At 42.2% G+C, this 27,955-nt stretch overlaps 1 protein-coding gene across 1 annotated transcript in view; it reads left to right on the plus strand.

Moving 5' to 3' along the window:
* bmp5 (bone morphogenetic protein 5) overlaps nucleotides 1-27,955 on the plus strand; it is a 146,890-nt gene that overhangs the window by 98,804 nt on the left and 20,131 nt on the right. The window contains exons 3-4 of the mRNA XM_073056701.1: nucleotides 6,760-6,908; nucleotides 27,754-27,951. Coding sequence (XP_072912802.1) covers nucleotides 6,760-6,908; nucleotides 27,754-27,951 — 347 coding nt within the window. The remainder of the gene's footprint in view (nucleotides 1-6,759; nucleotides 6,909-27,753; nucleotides 27,952-27,955) is intronic.

Consider the following 27,955-nt stretch of genomic DNA (forward strand, 5'->3'; position numbering starts at 1 on the left):
GAATGCACAGCACATTGAACCTTGAAGTAGATGGGCTACTGAAGCAGGAGACCATGAATGTAGCTCTGGCCACATTATTAGGTACAGGAAGTATCTAATAAAGTGGCCACTGAGTGTACATGAGTAGAAATTGCAATTCTTTGCGCACAGGCCAAAACAGTTAGTTATTATCACTTCTACGCCGTTTGATTTTTATTAGTTCCAATTAATTTAGTAAAATAATGGATGAATGCCTTTGTGGATTAGTTGTAGTGTCAAGTGCAGACGTCTATGCCTCTTATCATCTTGTATGCCTCTATCAAATGACCTCTCATCCTTCTCACCCCAAAGAGAAAAGTCCTAGCTCACTCAGCCTATCCTTATAAGACATGCTCTCTAATCCATGCAGCTTTGTGGTAAATTTCCTTTGCACTGTCTAACATTTCCACATTCTTTCTATAATGATGCAACCAGAAATGAACAAAATATTCCAAGTATGGTCTAACCAGGGTTTCATTGAGCTGCAACATTACCTCATGGCTTCTGAACTCAATCCCCTGGACTAATGAGGGCCAGTACACCATATGTTTTCTTAGCCATTTGATCAACTTGTGTGGCAACATTGGGGGATCTATGGACATAAACCTCAAGGTCTCTCTGTTCCTCCACACTGTTGGGAATCCTGCCATTTATCCTATATTCTTCCTTCACATTTGACCCTCCAAGATGGTACTGGCAATATAGGGCAATGTTTTGTGGACAGCAAACAATACTACTAGCTATTCTACTAAATATACGTTGCTGTAGATTGTAATTTGTCTTTGGGAGTTGTGCTTTTGAACCGTTTGAACCATCTGATATCATGAATGATTCAGCAATTTGGGCTCTCAAGAATGCAGATACTGCCACGGCGGCCATTGCTGGAAAGGACTTCAGGCCAGATTGAAAGTTTGGGTTGGATTGAAGTGGCGGGATTTGGGCCCGAGTGTGAAAAGTGAGCCAATGTTTAGCAATTTAAGCGCTGAGTCAGATTAAAAAGAATATGGAGTCGAGGTCGAGGGTGAGGGATGAAATGATGTTCAGCTCACTCGCCTCAGTGTTGAACTGAGTCTGCAGCTGTGGCTTGCTCCTGTGTCGCTTCGGAGTTGAACTGGCTGCATGGCTATGGATTCACTTTTGGGGACAATGTGATTCATGATCTGTGTATAATTTGTTTACTTTTTTATTACTTGCAAATGTTCTTTTTTGAAACATTGAATGTTTGACAGTATTTCTTGTGTAATGTTCTTCATGGGTTCTGTTGTGTTTCTTTGTCTTGTGACTGCCTGCAAGAAGATAAATCTCAAGGTTTGTATATGGTATCCATTTGAGGCTTCCATCTATTGGATGACACCCGTCATTGGTGTTGCGACCTAGCTGTCTCGATATGCAATCCAGGGCAATACAATATGGAAAAAAAAGCTGTTGCCCATGTAGCAAGCTCCCCCTGTCTACACATCTGACAAACCCAAAGGAACAGCAGAGACTGACACAGCTTGGCACCAGCAGTGTTGCAGGCATTGCCAGTTAATGTTCAACTCAACGACTGTCTTGGTGACTCCAGCTCCGGATATTCTCCTCGAAGTTTACTCCTGAAGCTTTCCTAATCAGTATGTATAGCTATAAGGTGGCGGAGATTTGAGATCTGAGATTTTCTTCTCCTAGATGACTTGCCAACCACGGCTGACAAGCCCTTTCTGCCCGAAGCGACTGGTTTTAAAGGACCAGTAACCTGCCTTTGCCCCTTCTCCTGTCAGTAGAAATGGTTCTGCTGGGCTTAGTACCTAAGCCACACGTGAAGGCCAGGAGTTGGACTTGGTTGTCAGAGAATATTTGAGACACATGCCATTGGCAGCATTTAATAGATAGTGGCAGCTTATTCTCATTACCACCCTCAACTATAAAAACCTGAAGGAACCATGGTATACATAAATGAACTTTGAACTTTTGATCTTCCAAAGTGAATCACTTCACGCTTTTCCAGATTGAGCTCCACTTGCTATCTCACAATCTAGATGAATAATCTCAATTATTTTGCGCCACAGGCATTCACACATTCAGATGTACAAAACGCATTACCTTTCCAGGATGTTGGTGTTTGATAGAGGTCATTAAATTTTAATTATCGTGCCTTGTTTTTCTTTCACTAGGTAAGCCTTAATGAACAAAGCTATTCACAATTTCAAAACAGCAGCTTTCTATTTGAATGTCTTACTGGTGGGAAACTGAGGTTAAAAATATGACATAATGAAAGAAAGGTTAGCTTTATTTGTCACATGTACATCTTCACATACAGCAAAATGTGTTATTTGTTTCTAATCAAATCAGCCTGCAGGTGTTGCTGTGCTTCTTGCGCCAATATAACATGTCCACAGCTCACTGACCCTACCCCGTACATCCTTGGAATGTGGGATGGAACTGAAATACCTTAAGGAAACCCACATGGTCACGGGGAGGACATACTAATTCCTTGCAGACAGCGGCAGGAATTGAACCCTGATTTTACAGCCGCTGTAGTCACTGTGTTATGCCTACCGCTACGCTACCATGCTGCCTGCATATCATTTTGCTGTACGTTAAAGTCAAAGTCAAGTTCATCATCATTGCACAAGTGCCGCATCACAGGCACAGAGCACCAGATAAGCAGCATTCACAAGAAAAACAATAAATCAAACACAAATCATCCACAATTCTTACAAGAAGGAACAGCAGTAGAACAAAAAAAATCGAAGTCCATGTTAGTGGAAGGTGATCGAAGTGGTCATAGTGTTCCAAAACTGTAGTGATTAGAGTTTAGCTGGTTGGCCTGAGAACTCAGTATTTGAAGGGAAGTAACAAAATTACTAAATGTTTAAATTTTCCATCGACTTATCCTTGCCTTCACCTTCTTATAGAATGTATTCCTGCCTCTAATAAGTTAATAGTAAAATCAAAGACCCTGAGCCCATTAATCACCCCTGAGATTGGGAATGTTTATTTTAGTTGGTTACACTGAAAGAACCATCACAAGAGACATGTTTAATTAATTACCAGCTATCTTGCAGTTTAAAAACACACTGGCCATTAGTCAGTGATTTCCCATTTCAAGCTCCAGAGAGCACTGAATACGATTTATTAGGCACTGGAACCTTTTTTTTGACCATTTGACCATTTCTGGAGTGACAGGTCAAGGCTGCAGTGATTATCAGGCAGTTGCCAACTCTGAAGCACCCAAGGGAGGTGAGAAATGTCCTCCTTGTGTGGTCGCTGGAGCAGCAGCACAGAAAAGTATTCCTAAAACTAAATGAAGATAAAACTGAAATACTCTTGGCTGGTCCCAAAGCCAAAAGAGATAAACTTCCCAATAAACTTGGGAACTTGGCTCTCCTTGTAACATCAAAAGTTGCAAGCCTGGGTGTTATCCTTGATTCAGATTTGAGTTTTAAATCTCACATAAAGAAAGTGGCCAGGGCAGTATTTCTGCACCTAAGAAATATTGTAAAAGCAGCTCTATTTCTGTCACGTAATGATGCTGAGAAAAACTAATTTTCGCCTTTATATTGAATAGACTAGATTACTGTAATGCACTTTATACTGGCCTTCCAAAGCAATCTATTGACAAACTTCAACTCATTCAGAGTGCTGGTGCTAGACTTTTAACCAAAGCCAGGATGAGGGACTGTGTCAGTCCCAGACTACCTACTCTGCATTGGCTTCCTATATCTTTTAGAGTTGTGTTTAAAGTACTCTTACGTGTCATTAAAGCTCTTAATTGTCCGGGACAAGAGTACATTATCATTTTCACTTCATAATCCTACTCAAACTCCCAGGTCTTCTTCTGCCTGCCTTTTAAACTTAGACAATCACCCCCAAAGATATTTGGCAGGTCAGCTTTTTTGAACTACACTCCTAAACTGTGGTATTCAGTACCTAAGACTATAAGTGATGCAGATTCAGTTGACACTTTTAAACTTTGGCTCAAAACCTATTTATTTAACCTTGCTTTGAACTAACATCTTCCTTTCTCTTTTATTTTTATGTTTATTTTTGTGTTTTAAATTTTCTTGTCATGTTTGCACTTTATCCCATTGTAAAGCACTTTGAAATACATCGTCTATATGAATAGTGCTCTACAAATAACATTATTCTTCTTATTAAATACTGACGCAAGAAGATTGAAATGAGAGTGTAATCATTATTGCCTGCTGGAGCAGCACTGGGCTTAATATAATTATCACCAGTTGGGTGCTTGTGGTGGGGAGACAGCTCCAGGGGTAGGCTGGCAGCTGGTTTGTCAATCCCTCATACTGCTGTGGCATTTTTACAACTGTCCCTTTAATGTATTTTCACTCAGAAGCATTCTTGGAAGCTGGGAGAATTGGACAATGACTGGTTTGTGTGCCATTTCACAATTCAAAATTTTAAGATAGTTTATTGTCATTTTTCAGTACACGAGTGTAAAGGAGAATGAAATGATTGTTACTCTGGACCCGATGCCACATAAGAAAGCACAATAAACATAAAGAACACAAGAAAAACACAAAAACACACAATAAATACAAATATAAAAGCAATCCTGACCTATATGCATACACTCAATGCCAATTTATTAGGTACCCTTGTTCTCCTGCGTATTATTGCAAATATCTAATCAGCCAATCATGTGCAGCAATTTAATGCATAAAAACATGTAGACATGGTCAAGGGGTTCAGTTGTTCAGACCAAACAGCAGAATGGAGAAGCAATGTGATTTCAGTGACTTTGATCATGGATTGTTGGTACCAGACAGCTGGTTTGAGTATCTCAGAAACTGCCGATCTCCTGGGATTTTCATGCCCAGCAGTCTCTAGACTATATTTATAGAGAATGGTGCAAAAAACCCAATGAAAAAAAGCCTTCAGTGAGTGATAGTTCTGTGAGTGAAAACGCCTTGCGAATGAGAGAGGCCACACTGGTTCAAGCTGACAGGAAGGCAACAGTAGTTCATGTAAACACACATTACAACATTTATTTGCAGAAGAGCATCTCTGAATGCACAGCATGTCGACTGTGAAGTGGATGGGCTACAGTAGCAAAAGACCATGAACCAGGTGGTACCTAATATAATGGCCACAGAGTACACACTGATTCTGTGTTGATAACATGACGCTGGGTACTAATGGTGGGGAGTGGCGCAGTGTGTTAACGGGTGGAGGTAGTGACTAGTCTGACTGTTTATGACAGGACGTAGATGGCAAGGTTCTGCCTTGGGAATGGACGGGCCTTTGAGCACACTTTTGTCGAATGGAGTAACGGGTTGTTGCCGTTGAGACAGATGTGTGCTGGTGTTCAGGAGATGACCCAGGTGTTCTGGCATTTGTAAAAGAGGTGGGCGTTATTTCTGATGGTGGAATAGGGCTGGAGTTGATGCCTGTCGATTGACTTTATGTGATATTTCAATCCTTTCATCTTTTAGCAGAGTAAATCTGTACCGTGTGTCGACATTTTTTGGATGTGTTTGATGGAGATGCTGGAATGATTGCTAATTGAACGTGCTTTGGAGCAACGCACACACAAAATGCTGGAGGAGCTCAGTGGGTCAGGTGGCATCTATGGAGGGGAATGGACAGAGAATGTTTAGGGTTGAAACCCCTCATTTTGGGGCCCGAGAAAAAGAGCAGAAACCAGAGTAAAAGGCTTGTGGTAGATGGAGCAGAACGAGCTGGTGGGTAGTAGGTGGATCCAGGTGAGAGGGGAAGGTAGGAAGATGGGGGAAATAATGTGAGAGGTTGTGAGGTGATAGGTAAAAGAGGGAAAGAGCTGAAGAAGAAGAAATTGGACAGGAGAGGAGATTAGACCATGGAATCAATGGAAGGAGGTTTGTGTCTCTATTTTGTGCTTTAGGAAAGATGTTATTGGAGGCATGGCTTTTTAAAAGTCCAAATTGAAACACTGTCTTCCTATGAAGGTGGATGCAAAAAACTTCATGGGATAGCTTGAAGCTCTGATGCCTGATAGTTACTTTTCAGTCAACATCAGATATTCTAGTGACAATAAAGCAAAACTGCAAGTGCTGAAAATCTGAAATTAAAACAAGAAAACACTCAGCAAGTCTGGTAGCAACTGTGAAGAGAGAAGTGTTTAATTATTCAGGGCTGAGGTTCTGTCAGAATTGGGGAAGAGAGAGAGTAAAACGCTAGGCTTTAGAGTGTACAAAGATGGAGGAGGGATAGTTTGAAAGAAGGGAATATTTCCTTCCCTTCTCTTGAGACCAAGTGAGTTGATATACAAATACAAATGTTTGTAGATAAATTTTCTCTGTGTAATATGTTGCTAAATAGCATAGATATGGGACATTAAATTTAATTTTTAATATCTATGTATTTCTTATTGTAATTTATAGATTTTTATGTATTGTACTGTAATATTGCCTCAAAACAACAAATTTCACAACATATGTGAGTGATAATAAATCTGATTCTGATTCTGCTCTTTAGGGCTGACTAAACAAAAATCACTTTGATAATCAAAGACTTAGAACTAGCTTGCTTCCTTGCTTTTCCATTTCAAAGAAGACTCACAGACCTGAAATGTTAACCATTTCTCTTTCCACAGATGCTACCTGACCTGATGAGTGGATCCAATACATTTTGTGATAATCTGGTGATTTACACTTGAACATCAACATATTCACAATGAATCAATTTGGGACTAACTGGGAATATGGAAAGTTTTCAATCTTAACTTTGGAACTCACTGCTGCCTGTTTCTCTGTCAACCAGGGATGCCGACCTCTTCCTGCTGGACAGCAAAAAAATTCGAGCGTCAGAGGGTGGATGGCTTGTGTTTGACATCACAGCTACCAGCAATCACTGGGTACTGAACCCTCAACATAACCTGGGCTTGCAGCTTTGTGTGGAAATAATGGATGGTATGTTATCGGTCGACAGAAACAAATTGTGATCATTATTGAAACTTATCTTGGATGTGCTCTCTGGGAAGGTCTAGTTACCATTTTATAAAGAGCCTACATTCAACTGCACAGGTTCTGTTGGAGGCAGAGGAGAGCTTCAAACTGTACCCAGGAACACTTCAGTGTAACAAATTGTACTGCCTTGTGGTTATGGACAGTAACATTTTTCACACATTTCATGAAATGAAATGGTTTCACAAACCAAGTTGAGTACAACTGAGGGAACAACGTTGGCCATGACATTTTGTAAAATCCCATCCACTTCTTCAAATAAAGCTGAGGGAGCTATAAAGTCCATTTGGGTAAGGTGGAGACAGCTCAGTTTATTCTTTCAACCGAGGGTTAGTAGCTTCAAGGAAACAGAATTTTCTGACTCGAGCCTCAGTTTAGTAGACCCAGAATCTTTCCAGAATGGATAGAATTTAAGAGCAGGAAGGTTACGTTGCAACTGTATAGGGCAGTGGTGAGGCTGCACCTGGAGTACTTGTGCAGTTATGGTCTCCTTACTTGATCAAAGATATATTGGCCTTGGTGGTAGTGCAGAGGAGGTTCGCCAGGTTGATTCCTTGATGTGGGAGTTAGCCTATAAGGAGAGATTGAGGTGCCTGGAACTAAATTTGCTGCAATTCAGAAGAATGAGAGGGGATCTAATAGGAATACAGTGGATTCTGGTTAATTGGGCCATATCCAGTGTCTCTGACAACTAGAGCTGTGAGAAATGCATCCAGCTGCAGCTTCCAACAATCCGCGTAAGGAGTTAGAGCTGGAACTGGATGAACTCTTGATCATTCAGGAGGCTGGGGGGTTGATAGATTGAACATATACAGAGGTAGTTACATGCAAGGTGCAGAACACAGGGAACTGGGTGACAGTCAGGAAAGGGTTAAGGATCCAGTGCAGAATACCCCTGTGGTCATCCACCCTCAACAACAGGTATAGTATATCACTTTGGATACTGTTGGGCAGGGGGATGACCTAGTAGAGGAAAGTCACAGTGGTCAGGTCTCTGGCTCTGAGTCTGGCTCCGCAACTCAGGAAGGAAGTGCGGAAGAAGAGACAAGCTATGGTGATCGGGATTTGTTAGATAGGAGAATGGAAAGGAGGTCCTATGGGCAAGAACAAGGTTCCTTGGATGGTGTTGCCTTCCATGTGCCAGGGTCTGGGACATCTTGGATTGAGTCCTCAGCATTCTTAAGTGAACAGCCAAAGGTCATGATCTATGTAGGTACCAATTGCATGGGTACAACAAGTGATGAAGTTCTGCATGGGGAGTTCAGGGAGTTAGGTGCTAAGTTAAAGGACTGGACCTCCAGGTTGTGACCTCTGGATTGCTAGTGGGGGCAGAACTAGGAAAATTATACAGTTTAACATGTGGCTAAGGAGTTGGTGTAGGAGGGAGGGCATAAGATTTTTGGATTGGACTCCTTTCCAGGGAAGATAGGACCTGCATAAACAAGGTTTTCACCTGAAATGGAGGGGGGGGGGGGTCTAATATCTCAGTGAAAAAGTTTGTTAATGCAGCATCGTGGAGTTTAAACAAAAGTTGCAGGTGATGGGAACCAGAGTGCCAGAGCAGTTAGTGAGGAGGTTGTGGAGATAGATGTTGGTAAGACCTCAGACAAAGTCAGAAATCAAAAGGTTGAGCATGGTGCGACTAGTGTCCTGAGCTGTATCATAGGCAAGTTCTGAATGAGGGCCTCAGCCCAAAACATTGACTGTTGACTCTTTTCCATAGATACTGCCTGGCCTGCTGAGTTCCTCCAGCGTTTTGTGTGTATTGCCACGTTTATGTGGCTATAGTAGTGCAGGGGTACACTTTGCATCTAGTGATCACAATGCCACTAGTTTCAAAGTAAATATGCAAGAAGATAGGTCTGGTCTGCAGGTTGAGGTACTAAATTGGAGGAAGGACAATGTTGATGGTATCAGAAAGAATCTGGTAAGTATGGTTGAGGACAGGCCGCTTTCTGGCAAAGGTGCACTTGTTAGGTGGGAGCCCTTCAAAAGTGAAATTTTCAGAGTAGAAAGCTTGTACATGCCTGTCAGAATAGAAGGTCAAAGATATCAAGTAGTTTTCAAGAGATATTGAGGCCCTGGTTAGGAGAAAAATGGAGGTGCATAGCAGGTACAGGCAGGTAGGAACAAATGAGGTACTTACGGAGTATAAGATGCAAGATAATACTTAAAGAAATCAGCGTCAGGTTTCATTATTGAAACTTATCTTGGGTGTGCTCTCTGGGAAAGTGTAGTTACCATTTTATAAAGAGCCTACATTCAACTGCACAGGTTCTGTTGGAGGCAGAGGAGAGCTTCAAACTGTACCCAGGAACACTTCAGTGTAACAAATTGTACTGCCTTGTGGTTATGGACAATAACATTTTTCACACATTTCATGAAATGAAATGGTTTCACAAACCAAGTTGAGTACAACTGAGGGAACAACGTTGGCCATGACATTTTGTAAAATCCCATCCACTTCTTCAAATAAAGCTGAGGGAGCTATAAAGTCCATTTGGGTAACCTGATTAACTGATAACCCAATTAACGGGAATCTACTGTCTATAGAATTATTACGAATAGATAAGGTAGAGGTAGGAAAGTTGTTTCCACTGGTAAGTGAGACTAGAACTAAGGGACAGTCCTAAGATTCAGAGAAATAGATTGAGAACGAAGATGAGGAGCAACTGCTTTTCCCGGAGTGTAGTGAATCTGAAGAATTCTCTGCCCAGGGAAGCAAGAGAGGCTAGCTCATTAGACATATTTAATGCATAGTTGAATGACAGAGCAGTCTCGATGGGTCAGGTAGCTCCTGTGTTCTGATGACAGCCTTTCCTTTTGATTCAGAGACTGGAACGGAAGTTATTGCAAGGGTTCAAAATGTTCAAGGGTTCAGAGGTTCATTTATGATCAAAGCAAGTATCCATATACAACTCTGAAATTTGTCTTCTCCAGATAGCCAGGATATAAAGGAAGAACATGAAATTCATTCAGAGAGAAACATCAAACCCACCCCTGCACGAAAAAGAACGGCATCCCAATCATCAAGCCCCTCTCTGCCCCCCCATACATAACAGAATAGGAACATCGACGCTCAAAAATACAATCCCTACACTGAGCAAAAAAACAGAACATCAACCTACAAATACCCTCCCTTCACACAACAAAATGGAAAAGAAATAGGTGATAAAAAATGAAGAATATAAAAGCCATAAGTCTGAAAAAGTCCTCAGACCTTAAATGTAATAGTCTAATCCATAAACGCAGAACCACAATACCATCCTATGATATCACTGACATTCATCAAAAGAAAATGTATTGGTAATGCAGTGGGTTGGATTTGCTGGTATGTTATCACTTTGCACCAAATTTACCTGATCAATTGCTGACCATCTATCCTGATGTGTCCAGGATACCAGTGGTGAGGCTTTGAGCAATGTCACTGTATTGGGCAGCTCAGAAGAAAAAACTTTGTCTCCCTAACAGCTTTGGCATCTAGCAAAGCCCTGTCCCCAGCTTTGTTACCTGTCAGACAAATCAGGACATTTAAAAATTTCTGATTATCTCTGACTTTTGGAATACTTCGTATTTTTATTTATTTAAAATTTAAGTAAAAAAGAACTATTTACAGCTACTAACAATGAAATAAAGGATTAAAAAAGTAGAAACATTTAAATAAAATTAAAGGAAGTTTGATTAAAATCTTAAATTAAAAATAACAAACAAAAATACATGCCTTCTGTCTCCATTTCCTTCCAGCAGTCAGCCATTGAAATAAATGTTGCTGGGCCAATCCTGGCAGCAAGTTAGAGAGCTGGTTCCCCAGTATAAATGTTGGGGACCTCAGCAAGATGGAGCTCTACTGCTAGACTCTGCAGGGAGACTATCAGCAGAGCACTCTGAGACCTATGGCAATACCTGATTGTAAGCTCAGGACTTGTGCCTTCGATTGTACATGCATTAGTTCAAAGTTCAACAAAATACGAAGTAAGTTTATTATCAAAGTACATACGTGTTGCCGTATACAACCCCAAGATTTGTTTTCATCCATGCATTCACAGTAAATACAAAGAAACAAACAAAAACACAAACAAAATAATAATAATAAATAAGCAATAAATATTGAGAACATGAGATGTAGAGTCTATAGGTTGAAAGAACATTTTAGTGTAGGGGGCGAGTGAAGTTATCCCCTTTGATTCGAGAGCCTGATGGTTGAGGGGTAATAACTGTTCCTGAATCCTGAAGCTGCTATACCTCCTTCCTGATGGCAGCAACCAGAAGAGCGCATGGCCTGGATGGTGGTGCTCTCTGACGATGAATGCTGCTTTCCTGCGACAGTGCTCTATGTAGATGTACTCAATGGTGGGGAGGGTTTTACCTGTGATAGACTGGGCTGTAGCCTTTATAGACTTCATCATTCAAGAGCATTGGTGTCATTCAAGAACATTTGTGCAGGCAAATAGCTGCAGTGCCAGAATTTACCAACAAAGCAGGGTCATCAAAATTCCCTAGTCAACCTACAGTTCTTATCAGCAGGGTATTCCAACACTTGGGATGTATCTCAGTAAAAACTCCTTTCTCTTAATCCAATACAGATATAACTCAGGGCATCTCATCTATATAAAAGGCTCTGAAGGATTAGTTATGTTTCAGGGAAATGCATGATGGATGTTTCTCAAATGCAATTTAACAAAAATGCTGAATGAAGTATAACAGTTACAGAAGGTGCAGTGCGTTTAGACAGGAAGGTGCTGAGGTCAAGAAAATTTACAAGGCTGTTGCCAGAACTTTAATTATAGAGAAAGGTTGAAAGGAGCGCAGGAGAATTAAGGAGATTTGACAGAGATATACAAAATTATGAGGGGTATAGATATGGTAAATGCAAATAGGTATTTTCCACTAAAATTAGGTGAGATTAGAACTAGAGGTCATGGGTGAAGGATAGAAGGTGAAATATTTAAGGGGAACCTGAGCGGGGGGGGGGGGGGGTCTTCACTCAGAGCTTGGTGAAATGAGCTTCTGGCAGAATCGGTGGACGTGGATTTGATTTCAACATTTAAGAGAAGTTTGGATAAGTACGCAGATGGAAGGGAGAGTGGGGGCTATTGTCCAAGTGTGGGTCAATGAAAGTAGGCAGAATAAAAGTTCAGCAGTCCTGTTTCTGTGCTGTAGTGCTATATCATTCAATGACTCTTACAGTTAAGAGGGGCCCAAACTTAAACTGGAATCACCAAGGCAGAGAAGGCTATGGACCAAGTTCTGGTAAACTGGATTAGTATTGATTGGTTCTTGATGGTTGGCAGTTGGCCAAAGGACTTACTTTGGTGCATAGCCTTTTGACTCTATGCACTGTTAGGCCAAGCCACAATAAAGTCAGTGATGGAATGGGGAACAGAAATTTTGGCATAATTGAGTTTTTATTAGGCTCGACCATTCCCCAGATTTTCTCTGAATTCTCTAGGCACCATTTCCTTCTTCTTTGGCCTTTTACCTTTTCCACCTATCACCTCTCAGCTTCTCACATTATCCCCTGACTGTGGTGGGAAATAGAAACAGGGACAGCACCCGGACAAACGTCACAGCACGGACCTTAGAGACTTCCATCGAGAAGGGCACTTTGTGTGCTTGGGACTGAACGCTGAATATTCGGAAAGCCTTTGCAAGATCGCAGACTTTCCCCTTCGCATTCACTGATTGGACTTCAGATAAAATTCCGTTAACATAGCACCAAGGAATGTTACTCTTCGCAAATCAGATTCCTGGGCCATTACACCCTGCTATTTTTACTTTTAGTTGCTAGTTATGTTCTTCGTGTAGTTGGTGATTCAGTCCTTCCTACTACATCTGGTTCTGCTTTGTAAATTATTTCCTTCAGTGTTGTTTTGGATGCTATACACACTGCTGTGTCGTCTTTTAATTTTTTTTAGGAATAGCTGCTCTGGTTTATTTCTGTCACTTGGTTTAAACACATGTTTCCAAACATTGTCTCTTGGTTACACAGTTATGTTGCCCCCTTTCCAGTCCTTGCCTAGTTTTTTCTTCTTTCAGTCTTCCCTTTCTACGGGTAACTGTAAATAGGTCCTTTCTTCTATCTTAAGAGTTCAGTGTAGTGGGTTCACATTGGCCATAATGTCCATCTGCAGACCTAGAACTGATCTCTGCCAATGTTAGCACGACGGCTGGGTTAGACCGTGGAGAATATCCTAACTGGCTGCATCACCGACTGGTATGGAAGGGCCACTGCACATGACTTGAAAAAAGTGCAGAGATGTAGAATCAGTCAGCTCCATCGTGGGCTCTAGCCTCCTGACCATCAAGGACATCTTCAAAAGATGATACTTCAGGAAAGTGCCACCCTTCACTAAGGACCTCCAGAATCTGGGGCATGCCCTCTCCTCATTAAAACCATCAGGGACAGGAGACACTCAAGCTTTAGGAACAGTTACTTCCTCTCTGCCATCAGGTTTCTGAACGGTCCATGAACCCATGAACACTAGCTGACTATTTTTGCTTTCTTTTTGCACTCCTTATTTAGATTTTATATATATATTTCTTATTATAATTTATAGTATATCTTATGTACTGCTGCCACAAAACAACAAATTTCATGACATATGTTAGTGATAATAAGCCTGATTCTGAGACATAAAGCAGGAGGTTGAGTTAAATACTACAATGGAAACACATGCTGTGTTGTGAGATTTGAGCTCAGATCTTTTTCCAATACCCACTGCCAAGTCTATGGCTGAGTGCCTGCTTCCCATGATATACGCACTTACATCGGCAAGACGTTGTAGAGTAGCAGATTCAGGAACAGTTACCATTAGGTTCTTGAATCGACCTGCACAACTCTAATCCTACCTCAGCAACAGAACAGTACAGACCAACTCTTGGTCTATCAGGGACTAGTTCTGATTCTGTTTCTCATATCTGTCCAGATTAATAAGTCACTGTAATGAGTCTAGAAGAAAAGTATGAGAGTTAGCAGTGAGTGGGTAGAATCAGTGATATCGCCGAGATGGTGATAAATTGCCCCAGTGTTGGTGTGAGATAGATATTCTGAAGTTCAGCACTGGACCAAGTGAGGCCAAGATTTGAACCATCTGGTTCAGGATCAGCCTTGGGGAGAAAGACCAAGTTTGTAACAAGGGAGCATGTTGTGACATGGAGGTCTGTAAAGGAGACCAAAGATAAAACAAAAAGCACATCTTTAATTCCACTGCCACTAAAGAAACCAGAAGTTCCACACCACTAGGTTCACCCTTAACCTATGACACCTAGTTCTAGTCTCACCAAACCTCAGTGGAAGAAGCTTGCATTTACTCCTCATAATTTTGTATATCTCTATTAAATACCTCATTCTTCTATGCTTCAGGGAATAAAATCTTATTCTATTTAACCTTTCTGTGTAACTCAGGTCCTCAAACCCAGCAACACCCTTGTGAATTTTTCCTGTATGGGGGAATTGATGATGGAGGAGTTTGATCATAAAGTCATTAAGTCATCAGGCGATGCAGAACAGAAGCAGGCCCTTCAGCCCATCTACCTAGTGCCTATCGTCAACCAACTACAATAATTCCATTTTAATCACCCCACATCCTCATGAATTCCACCCAGGTTCTAACCCTCACCTACACAATGGGGAGAGTTTACAGTGGCAAATTAACCAACCAACTCACACTTCTTTGAGATGTGTGTCGGAATTGTAGTGTCCTGGACGAAAGCCACATGATCACAGGGAGAGCATACAAACTCCACACAGATAGCACTGAAGTTATGGACTGAACCAATTCACATGAACATGAAGTGAATGGAGGGACATGGACCAATGTGCAGGTAGGTGAGATTAGATCTATTCAGCCTCATGGTCAGTGCAGACATGGTAGACTGAAGGGCCTATTCCTACACTGTGTGATTGCATCTCACCTTCCACCGTGAGGCTATTCTATTACGGAAGGATGTGAGATCTGATCATGGTGGAGGATTGGAAGCTGCTACCATGGTGATAGGGGTCGATGGGGTGGGATAGAGAGCAACAGGTACAGTCATTCTATACAAGATGCTAAGAGCAGATGATAATGATAAAAGGAACAGAAATAGATCAGCTTAGGGTTTGGTGAATGTATGTGTGGGCAAAGGTCTCATCACATCCCATTCTAAGTCTCCATAACAATGGACCTCCTGAATCCCCAGGCATAAGCCTAAAATGGAGATAAAAAGAAGTTGCCTCATTAAAACTGAGGGACTTGCCTCCAGCGAACCAGCTGGCAAGCTGGCTAGAGATTTTCCGTCCAAACTAGACACGGCTAGTTATAGTGCTAATCTGTGTTTGAGACTTTCTTTAATATTTTAAGGCCCAAGATTTACCAGGATGCTATCTGGATTAGAGAGCATGTCTTAGGTTGAGTGAGATAGAACTTTCCTCTTTAGAGCAAAGAAGGATGAGAGGTGACTTGATGGAGGTATACAAGGTGATAAGAGGCATAGATTGTATGGGCAGCCAGAGTCCTTTTCCCAGGGCAGAGATGGCTAATGTGAGAGGCCATGATTTTAAAGTGTTTGGAGGGAAGTGTAGGGGATATGTCAGAGTTAGGATTTTTACACAGAGAGTGGCGAGTGTGTGGAAGGTGCTGACAGGAATGGTTGTAAAGGCAGATACATTAGGAACATTTAAATGACTCATAGATAGGCAGATGGATGAAAGGAAAATGGAGGGATATGTGGGAGGGAATGGTTAGATTAATTTTAGAAAAGGTTAAATGATTGGCACAACACTGTGAGCCAAAGGGCCTGTACTGTGCTGTACTATATTCTATGTAAGGCTACCCTAATCTTACATATTGTCCCACTAGGAGATATCAGGAGACAAAATACAAACATTTTTAAAAGACTGCACTGAAAAATGACTGATGATGTTCTTGCTAATGAAACCAAAATATTTCCTTGGAACTGCTGTGTTTAATCTAAGGCCATTTTAGTGATTTAAACACCAAGGCTAAAGCAATAGCAGTAGGTATCCTGCAGTGAAACAAGTGATTGTAAGGTGGTATCATACACCACAGCTTCGAGCTGTGTGCCCTGCTTTTGAGTTTGGAATTCTCATTAATGCAGGAGCTAAATTTGATTTAAAGATTAGTGACACATTCCCAAATGTGGCAGGTTGACCTTTTAACCTTAGCCCTGGGGTCAAATCACAGCAGAGGCTGATCTTTGATTCTGGTGATCACAGCATCATTGGAATTGGTTTAGTATTGTCACATGCACCAACATACATTGAAAGACTAGCCTTGCATACTATTCTCACAGATCAATTCATTACTCAGTGTATTGAGGTAATGCAAGGCAAAACGATAAGAGAATGCAGAATGAAGTGTAACGGCTACAGAGAAAGTGCAGTGCAGGTAAACAAGAAAGTGCAACATCATAATGAGGTATTTTATTTTATTTAGCGATACAGCCCGGTAACAGGCCCTGCCGGTCCAACGAACTTCCATCAAAACTACACATGTCTAGATCTAGGGTGGATCTGTGTTTCAGACATTTTACATTTTTAACCCCTAAGTTGCAGGAGGCAGTTGCCTTAGGTGACTGTCAGGAGAAGGCAGGGAAATGGGCAGCCAGTGCAGAGTACCCCGTGGTCGTTCCCTTCAATAATAAGTATACTTGCTTTGGATACTGCTGGGGGTGGTGGGGGGGAATGACCTCCTGGGGGGGAGGGTGGGGAGCCACAGCAGCTGGGTATCTGGTGCTGTGGCTCAGAAAGGAAGGGGGAGAAGAGTACTGCAGTACTGATAGGGAATTTCATAGTTAGGGGAGTAGGTACGAGGTTCTGCGGATGTGAAAGACACACTTGGGTGGTGTGTTGCCTTCCTGGTGCCAAGGTCAGGGATGCCTTGGATCAGGTTCACCTCATTTTAAAAAGGGAGGGTGAGCAGCCAAACTTCTGTGTACATGCTTGCACTGATGACAGAGGTAGAAAAAGGGAGGAGGTCTTGAAGAGAGAATTTAGGGAGCTAGGTAGAAAGCTGAAAAGCAGGACCTCCAGGGTGGTAAACTTTAGACTGCTGGCTGTACCATGCGCCAGGGAGGATAAGAATAGGATGATTTGGCAGATGAGTGTGTGGCTGAGGAACTGGTGCATGGGATGAAGTAGGACTTCAGATTTCTGCATCATTGGGATCTCTTCTGGGGAAGATACCGTGTGACCTGCACAAAAGAGCTGAACACAAGAGGAACCTTGCTGGAGCTGTTGTGGAGGGTTTAAACTAATGTTGCGGGGGGATGGGAACCGGAGAGATAGGGCTGGGGATGGAGCTGGTGGTTTACAAACAGAGGCAATGTGTAGTGAGACTGTCAGGAAGGACAGGCAGATGATAGGGTAAAATTGCAGACAGTGGGATGAGTTGCAGTGTAACACAGGGACAGAGTTGAAAAAGGTGATGAATACAGGACTGAAAGTGTTATACTTAATGCACACAGTATACATAATAAGGTAGATGATTTTATAGTACAGTTAGACATTGACAGGTATGATGATGAAGGTAGCACTGAGTCATGGTTAGAAGATGATAGTTGGGAGCTTGTATTGAAAGGACAGGAGGGTAGGCAGAGGGGATGGCATGGCTCTGATGGTAAAAAATGATATCAAATCCTTCGAAGGAGATGACATAGGAAGACATAGACTCCTTGTGGGTAGAGTTAAGAAAGTGCAATGATAAAAAGATTGTGAGGGGAGTGATATAGAGGCCTCCGAACAGTAGCCAGGATATGGGGTACAAATTACAACATGACTAGAAGACAATGTTAGGATAGTCATGAGGGATTTCAATATGCAGTAAGACTGGAAAAATCAGGTTGGTACTGGGTCATGAGTGAGAAAATTTGTAGAATGCCTTTGAGATGGCTTTTTAGAGCAGCTTGTGGTTGAGTCTACTAGGGCAGAGGCTATTCAGGATTGGGTGCTGTGTAATGAACCAGATTTGATTAGGGATCTTAAGGTAAAGTACCCTTTACGAAGTAGTGTACTCACGCAGGATTTCTTAAAGGTTAACTTTCAGGTTTTAGTCGGTGGTGAGGAAGGCAAAAGCAATGTTAACATTCATTTCGAGAGAATTAAAATATAAAAACAAGAATGTAATGCTGTGGCTTTATAAGGCACTGGTGAGGCCTCACTTGGAGTACTGTGAGTAGTTTTGGGCCCCATATCTAAGAAAGGATGTGCTGACATTGGAGAGGGTTCAGAGGAGGTTCATGAGAATGATTCCGGAAATGAAAGGGTTATCATGAGAAGAGTGTTTGATGGCTTTGGGCCTATACTCACTGAAACTTGGAAGAATGAAAAGGTGGGGGGATCTTATTGATATTTATTGGATGTTGCAAGGCCTAGATAGAGTGGATGTGGAGAGGGTGTTTCCTATAGTGCTGAGTCTAGGACCAGAGAGCACAGCCTCAGAATAGAGGGATGACCATTTCAAACAGAGCTGAGGAGGTATTTCTTTATCTGGAAGGTGAAGAATCTGTGGAATTCGTTGCCACAGACAACTGTGGAGGCCAAGTCACTGGGTTTAAGGTGGAGGTTGATAGGTTCTTGATTGGTCCGAGCGTGAAAGGTTACGGGGAAAAGGCAGGAGAATGACGTTGAGGGGCAAATGGATCAAACATGATGAAATGTGGAGCAGACTCAATGGGCCGAATGGTCTAATTCTGCCCCTATGTCTTATGGTCTTAAGATTAAAATATTACAATTACACCCATGTGACCAATTAACCTACTAACCCATACATCTTTCGAAAGTGTGAGGAAACTGGAGCACCCGGAGAAAACCCACACAATTATGGAGAGAACGTACATACTCCTTATGGACAGCAGCGGAACAGAACCTTGGTCACTGGTGCTGTATTAGTATTATGCTAACTACTACGCCACCATAGATTGAGTGTGAAGAGTCCAATTTATTGTACTAAGATCATGGTGAGGTGGTCAATGCTCAACCTAGGGGAGAGCGGTAACTAGCAAATGACCTCAGCTCCAAATCTGCTCTACCTTGTTTCAGAACAAGAAGCAATGTTAGCTCAGTAGCAGCGCAGAAAAGCTGACCACACTTTGGAGTTGAATAGAGTTTCATTTGGCTGGAGTTTAAACTCTCCACCTAAACCAGATGAAGAGAAGAATGTCTACTGTACTCGAATTTATGCAGCTCTGAAACAAACTTTTCAGTCTTTATCTCAAGATAGGGGTAAAAAAAAAACTCCAAGATGTTAAAAGTCAATGTTTTTTGTTGTTTTCTCAATTACATGTAGACAGAGATTCATTGAAAAACTTGCAGCAGCATCTCAGGCACATAACATCAGAGAAGCTGCATTCACAAGAAAAACTATCAACCAAACATGAATTATACACAATTCTTTCAAGAACAAGTGCAACTAGAACAAAAGGAAAATAATAGGCCATTTTAGTGCAAAGTGAGCAAAATGCAGTGATTGGGGTTTTATTTCAAGATACAACACAGTAAGGAACCCTTCAGCCTATGCCAACCAATTAACCTACTAAATTGCACGTCTTTGGTTCAAGAACCAAATGGCTAAAGCTGTTCTTGAACCTGGTGGTGTGGAATTTCAGGGTTTCATAACTTCTGCCTTATGGTAGTTGCAAGAATTGGTGTGGACTAGACAGTGAGGACCTTTTGGTAAAATCACGGTGGTGGGATCTAAAACTAGGGGACCTAGTTTTAAGGTGAGAGGAGAAGGAGTTAAAGGGGACCTGATGGACAGGTTGTTCAGATTGAGGGAAGTGGATAGATGGAACAACCTGCCAGAGAAAGTGTTAGTGGTGGATAAAATTACAGCTTTTATTTATTTACTTAGTGATAAAGCACATTACAGGCCCTTCTGTCCCAATGAGCTCTGACCCATCTATTTAACACTAGCCTAATCACAGGAAAATTTACAATGACCAACTATCTTACTACGGTACGACTTTGGACCATGGACCGTAAATCCTCTCATTTACGGGCAGGACATACAAACTCCTTACAGATGGCATGGGAATTGGGACGGTATGTTGAAGATGTGCAAGACATTGATGAGGCCTAATTTGGAGTATTGTGTGGACTTTTGACCACCTACTGTAACTATAGGAAAAATGTCAATAAGATTAAAAGAATGCAGAGAAAATTTACAAAGATTTTGCCAGGAATTGAGGATCTGCATTATAGAGAAAGGTTGAATAGGTTGAGACTTTAATCCCCAGAGTGTAGAAGAATAAGGGGAATTTGATAGAGGTATATAAAATTATGAGGGGTATAGATACGGTAAATGCAAGCAGTCTTTTCCCACTGAGGTTGAGCAAGACTAGAACTAGAAGTGTTTGGTTAAGGGTGAAAGGTGAAATGTTTAAGGGGAAGATGTGGAGGAATTTCTTCATTCAGAGAATGGTGAGGGTGTGAACAAGCTGCCAGAGGAAGTGGTGGATGCAGGTTCAATTTGAACACGTAAGAGAAATTTGGATAGGTACATGGATGGGAGGGCTGTGGAGGGCTATGGTCCCCATGCAGGTCGATGGTACTGGGCAGATTAACTGTTCAGCATGAACGAGATGCGCTGAAAGCCTAATTTCTGTGAAGTGGTGTTCTATGATTCTAATTGAATCCTGATCTCCGACTGACTGAGGTGTAATAGCACCACGCTAGCTACTGTGCTACAGTGGCAGTCTTTTAAGGGGTATCTGGGCGGATTGGAAAAAACTTAGAGGGGTATGGGCCAAAAGTAGGCAGATGGGACTAGCTTAGGTCGGCATGGATGAGATGGGCCAAAGGGTCTGTTTCTATCTGATTCTGTCCTACATGAATCTTGTTTCCTCCTGGATCGGTCATGTAAATCAGCCTGGCTCTTCCCCCTCACCTGCAGTCTGGCTCCCTGTAGAAGATGTGGATGGATGAGGTTCTGATTCACACTCAAATCCACTTATCTATCACACATACGTCAAAACACGCAGCAAAATGCATCATTTGTGTTAATAGCCAGCACAGCCCAAGGACGTGCTGGGGGAAGCCCGCAATTGTCACCACACATCTGGCACCAAGGCAGCATGTCCACAACAATCAGCAGAGCAAAACAAGCAACAACATCGACGGCAAGAAAACAAAGCAACATCAAAACGAGCCCCTTTCCTCCCTCCCAAACATACAGACAGGCCTCCAACCCCAGGACAGGTCACCTCCAGGCCTTCAGTCTTGAGTCCCCAGTCTGGACCCATGGATCCGCAGAGACTGGCCTCTGACTTTCAGACATGCTGACTCAGGGGCTTTGATCATGAGGCCTTCCACTTGACATTTAAAAAGATGTTCAAGCATTCACTGCTTGTGTACGTGCACCATGTACTATGTGTAAAGGTTGCAAAACAATAGTAGGCAAAGGCCATGTTAGCCCCATTAGCTGAGGTTTCATGGAAATAGTTAATGAGCATAACAAAGACAAACTATCATTTAACCGATAGTTTAACAATAATTTAACAAATTATGAATTTAAATGAACTACAAAAGAAATTAAACCACTACCAATGTTATAAAATTGTTTTATTAGTTCCTGATAGTTATCGATGGAAGAATTCATTGCTGCTTTGTTATTCTAATTGTAAATGAACAAAATCAGCACAGATACCTAGTGCAGATAATGTGCTATCTTCATTGCCTTCCTGCATAAAGTCAAAATAAAAACAAAATGATCAAAAATCACTGCTTTTTGAATTGGCATCCGTCGGCCCAAATGGATAACATACCACAAACAGCCGCAACTGAAGCTGTTTAAAAACTATTTTCTCTGTATTGTCATACAGCTCTTTCTGGCATTCTCAAGCCTGAATACTTGAACCCACTGTGAGCAAAACAACTCTGAGTTGTCTGACTCTTTATTTTTTGCCAAGTGTCACTGACAAAAATCATTGCTTTTTGATCATAAACACACGCAATTAATGCTATTTAAAAACTGTTTGCTCTAAGCACAGTGCAGTGTCCAATAGCCGCACAAGAGAACGTGATTGATGCTAGTTAGAAATTATTCGGCAACAGTCCTCCATCCCAATTAAGTGGCGTAGTGCCTCAAATAAATGAAGGGAATCCTGGCTAATTCCTCGACTGTTTTCGTTCTTTCAGCATTATCCCAATTAAGCGGCTGCTCTGATTAACCGGTGGCCCAACTAATCAGAATCCACTGCATATATAGATTCCTTAAGGTAGTCATAGCTGAGAGAGGTAGTAAGGATAAACTTCCACTACCTTTTAAATACTCCCAATGGTGTGCGTCTCAAATAGCCTCTGACAACTAAGTCCAGCTCTGACCTTCACATGCAGCTTAGTTACTAAGCCCGGTGGAACCACTTCTACTGACAAGAGAGGGGGCAAATGTGGGTTATTAGCACCTTAAAACAAGTCGCTTCAGGCAGATGTGGCTTGGCAGCTGTGGTTGGCAGCTCATCTAGGAAAAGGAAAACATTGATCTCAAACTTCCACTGCCTTGGAACTATACCCTCTCTTTGGGAGTAAACCCTGAGTAAAAATCCAGAGCTGGAGTCCATAAGGCAGTCTTATGTTGAGTTCAACATTGACTTGCAACTCCTGTGACACTGCGAGTGCCAAACTGTATTGGTCTCTACCATTCCTTTGGGTTCATCAGCACCTGCCAGAATAAAGGAGGATGGAGACTTGGAAGTGTCAAGGCCACAGTCCTGGAAGGAATACAAAACATCCATAAGTATGTCAGGTTGATAGCCCCTAAGGACAACCTATGAGAATGCCTCAGACAACAGGCAGGGATATGGAATGGAAATGGGTGAAGCAGAGCCAGAGGACCAGAGGCCATGGCAGCATAAGCTACTGTATGGGTTGTACCATTGCCAGATATCAGGGATGGCTGACATGTGAATGTCCAACCAATAGCTGGACATGGCAGGGCTGAGGGTCAGCACACGGGTGCTGGTCATGGCTACACAAGAACAGGTTCTGAGCACAAGAGCAATAGAAGCAGGGGTCTAACAGACCAGACTAGATCCAAGACGCAGACTGCAAGCAATCCACTGAAATCGTCCAGCACATAGCAACAGGGTGTAAGATGCAGGCAGGGACAACATACACTGAACAGCACAACCAAGTTACAGGAATTGTGTACAGGAACATCTGAGCTGAGTATGGAATGGACACTCCCAAGTCCAAATGGGGAACATCTGAGAAGGTAGTGCAGAATAACAGAGCTCAGGTCCTGTGGGACTTGAAAATGCAGACTGATAAGCAGGTACTGGCCAAGCAGCCAGACATAGAAGTACGGGTCAAGGAACTGAAAAAAGCAATAGTAATAGATGTGACAATCCTGGATTAAAGTAACATCAGGAAGAAAGAATATGAGAAGCTGGAGAAATACCAAGGCTTGAAAGAGCAGATAGAAGGGAAGTGGAAGGTTAAAGGCAGAATAATCCTGGTGGAGATAGGAGCACTTGGAGCTGTGACATCTGGACTGGGAGAATGGCTCCAACAAATCCTGGGATCAACATTTAAGATCTCAGTCCAGAAGAGCACACTACTAGGAACAGCTGAACCCTCGAGCTCTCAGACCTCTGGTAGAGGACCTAAGATTGAGGGGAAAATACACATACACACCACCCATAAGGGGAGAGAAAAAATGTTTGAAATGTTTTATAACATAGTGAGTAGTGGTCATGGGGTTTGTTCATTGTCCGTTCAGCAATCTTATGACAGGGTGGAAGAAGCTGTTGCTAAAACAGTGTGTGTCTTCAGGCTCCTGTACCTCCTCCCTAATGGTAGTAATGAGAAGAGGGCATGTCCTAGGTGGTGAAGTTCTTTAATGTGGATGCAGCCTTTCTGAGGCATTGCCTTTTGAAGATGTTCGTGTTGCTGGTAGGCTGGTGGCCGTGGTGCCCATGATGGAGCTTTCTGAGTTTGCAGCTTTTTTCTGATCCTGTGCAGTGGCCTCTCCATACTAGATGGTGATGCTTCTGAGACTCTTAGTGATGCAACCCATCCTGAGAAGCGATGTTTCTGTAACTGTTGCCCCATAAAGATGGGGGTGGGTGTGGGGGCAAAAGGACAAAATGGGCAAGAAAAAAAATAGAGACTTTTAAAGACATCAGGCACTTTCTCTGTCGTTGTGTCTGAGAGCCAATTTCCAGAGCTTAGCCATTTTCATGAATGGCTAGAGCCTCACGTCCTTCTAAAGATTAAGCTTTGACTGAGTCCAACAAAAAGACCTTTTCACGGGCAAAAATACATGTCTGCAGTTTTCCTTTTGAATGCGCATTAAGTCATCTGTTGATTTTGGACCAAGTAAAATTAAATGAAAGTAATCTAATTTATTTTTTCATAGTCCATACTTCTAAGACATCTAATTATAAAGTGTCTACTGTAACCTTGCACAGATACTTCTGAAAAGTGATGTGGAAGTTTCTTTGATAGGTGCAGTCTAGGTTTCTTTGATAGGTGATGCAGCTGCACGTATTCATTAAGATACTCACTTGTTTTTAGTGGAGTTGTGCTTGGTTTCATTGGGAAACATCTTAAACTAATTTAAAGTGGAGCACCTGAACAAACATGTTGTAAAAATTGTACAAGTGGGCTATTTCAAGGAACGCCATTGGGCTGGAGTTCGTAATTTCTCTTCTACAGCTGACAGGCTGCCAGGCGGAGGAAGTTTAGATCTGAATTAATATGTTTGTAACAGTGGAAATAGAATGGAAACGGCTGTAACCACAAATAAAACGACTCCATTCACTTGGGCCAGCATAGAACATTTGCTAGCAAAGTACAGACTCTGGGTTTTAGCACCATTAAGCATTGCCTTTAAAGGTAGCTTAATAGATTAATTGTTTAAATTGTCCTTATATGAATCAATACAAGCCTTTTCATTAGACAAGATGAAAACTTGATGGCACATTTGGGAGGCAGATTCCTTTACAACAGCTAAAAAGATAAAGATGGGCTTTATTTATCACGTGTACATCAAACAAGCCATGGTGGAGGCAGACACATTTGCAACATTTAAGAGAATCTTAAGGAAAATGCTGGATTATGGCCTGTGTAGAAGGGAAGGGTTAGATTGATTGTGAAGTGTGTTTATATAGGTCAGCACAACATCATGGACATGGACATCCTATGTCCTAAATGCGTTGCTTTGCATCCGAGGATTGTAGTGGGGGCCGCAAATTTTGCCATGATTCCAGTGCTGACATAGAATGCTCACAACTCATTAGCCCTACCCCCTACGTCTCTGGAATGTGGGAGAAAACCAGAACATCCTGAGGAAATCTGTTCAGTCATGGGGAGAACGTACAAACTCCTTACCGGAATTGAATCCTGATTGGTGATCTCTGGTGCTGTAAAGTGATTGCGCTAAACACTGTGTTACCATGGCACCCCAGAGACCCTACCACTCAGAAATTCTCCATATTGCAAAACTATTTTGTACAAATTGTTTGGCAGGAAACTGCTTTATCAGGGAACGCCAACAAGGAGCCAGGAGGATAAAAGGAGGCGGGGGGAGGGGAGGAAATTTCAGATTCCTGTTTCAGGTTCAGTCCCTGAATTGGGTTTGGAAAGTGTTTGTTATGAGCAGCTGTGCAGTCTCACAGTGCTGCATTTTACAGTGAAAAATGAGACTCATATTTTGTAAAATAAATTGTTTACTTTGCCAACATAAATATCTATGCATGGAATTGGTAGACATGTCAGTAAAATATTAGTGATCATGGTTACTCAGAAAAGACCTAAATGGGGAAACTGTTCCCTAACTGCTAAACCAAACCAAACGATAAGCTCATTTTTTTAGGCCAAATCTTACTCACCCTGTAATTATTGTTAGCGGCATCCCCATATCTGTCCTCAGCCAGTCCTGAGGCAGAGGGACTATCTTGCTGGCCCAGTTTTTCGCATCAGCTATCAGGTCATTGGCTGCAGTCTACTATCACTGTGTACAGGGCAAAGGACAGGGCAGGAAAAATCATTGCCGACGCTACCCTCCACTGCAAACTGCCTTTCCCGAAAGCTCCCTTCTGGAAAGCACTATATATAACAATTACAGCACGGAAACAGGCCACCTCGGCCCTTCTAGTCCGTGCCGATGCTTACACTCACCTAGGCCCACTGGCCCACACTCAGTCCATAACCCTCCATTCCTTTCCTGTCCATATACCTATCCAATTTTACTTTAAATGACAATACCAAACCTGCCTCTACCACTTCTACTGGAGTACTACTATAGGGCTATTAAAACAAAAATAAAACTTAACACCATCGTAGAATTTTCATCCTTCTCCCAGGAAGTTAGTCTGATTAACCATTCTGGTTAGCTACCCCTCCCCCTCTATTATCTCAGTCACTGGACTGCACTGTAAACACTTTAAACTACTTTTTATAATACAATGCTAATATTTATATATCTATGCACATCTTATTCCATACCTATTTTCACCAGGATCCTTGATCAGCTCTCTCCCCTCCTCCATTCTCCTGCCATCCAGTCTACATTAGAGATGATTTACAGTGGCCAATAAACCTGCCATTCAGCAGGTCCTTGGGATGTGGGAGGGAGCCAGAGCTTTAGGGAGAAACCCATGTAGTCACATGGAAACCATGCAGACTTCACAGACAGTATCACTGATCAGGGAGGAACCCGGATACCTCAAGCTCTATAACAGTAGCTCTAAGAATTCATTCTTGAAACTTGCAAGATTATAACAAGCTAATTGAGAAAGAAGAACTACTGTGTTGACTGTTATAAATCTGAAGAATCTTCTTGGAGTCTGTGCACTTAATTGGCAATTTCAGGATCATTTATTTATCACATGTACATTGAAACATGCAATGAAGTGTGTCATTGGTGTGAACAATCGACACAACCTAAGGATGTGCTGGGGGCAGCCCGCAAGTGTCACCAACACAGCATACTCACAATGTTCATCAGCAACATCAGTAAACCAAAACAATGACAGCAGAACCAGCTCCTTTCCCACCCACTCACACACACATGTACAAAATGTCCTGTGAAAAGATGTAGGATAGTTCAGTGCAGAAGTTTATAAGATAAGATCTGTTTTATTTGTCATGGGTACATTGAAAGATTGGAACACACAATGAAGTGCGTCATTTGTGTCAATGACCAACACAGTAAGAGGATGTGCTGGGGGCAGCCTGCAAGTGTCATCATGTTTATGGCAACAGCTGGCATGACCACAACTCATTGACACAAATCCGTACGCTCTTGGGATGTGGAGTGGAAATGAAATGTGGAGGAAATCCACGTGGTCACGAGGAGAACGTACAAACTCCCTACAAACAGTGGGGGGGGGGGGGGGTTGATCTGCGATTGGTGATCACCTGGCATTGTACAACATTGTGCTATCATGCTGCTTAGGAGGTCATGAAAGAAGTAGATAGAGTAGACAGCCAGTGCCTTTCTTCCAGGGTCAGAGAGTCTAGTAATGGCTGGAATGCATTTAAACTGAGAGGAGTAGTCCAAAAGGGATATATGAGGCAAGTATTTTACACAGAGAGTGGTGGGTGCCAGAATGTACTGCCAGAAATGGTGGTAAGCACCATAGAGGTATTTAAGAGACTCTTAGATTGGCACATGTATGTGCAGGGAATGGAGGGATATGGAAATTGTGTGGGCACAAGGGAGTAGGTGTCATTGGCTTAATTAATTTGCTGCAACACCGAGGCCCTCAGGGCTATTCCCGTGCTGTGCGGTTTGATGTTTCCTCTGAAGATCTGCGTACACTCAGCTTGCATTTGCATTCCTTTCAGGTCGGACCATTAACATTAAATCAGCTGGCCTAATAGGAAGGCATGGACCACAGTCCAAGCAGCCCTTCATGGTGGCCTTTTTCAAAGCAAGTGAGGTATTGCTCCGTTCTGTCAGGGCTGCCAACAGCAAACGCAAAAACCAAAATCGAAACAAGTCCAGCAGCTCTCAAGATTCCTCAAGATTATCCGGCCCTGGAGGTAT

Source organism: Hemitrygon akajei, chromosome 9 (genome assembly GCF_048418815.1).
Source record: "Hemitrygon akajei chromosome 9, sHemAka1.3, whole genome shotgun sequence".
Taxonomy (NCBI): domain Eukaryota; kingdom Metazoa; phylum Chordata; class Chondrichthyes; order Myliobatiformes; family Dasyatidae; genus Hemitrygon; species Hemitrygon akajei.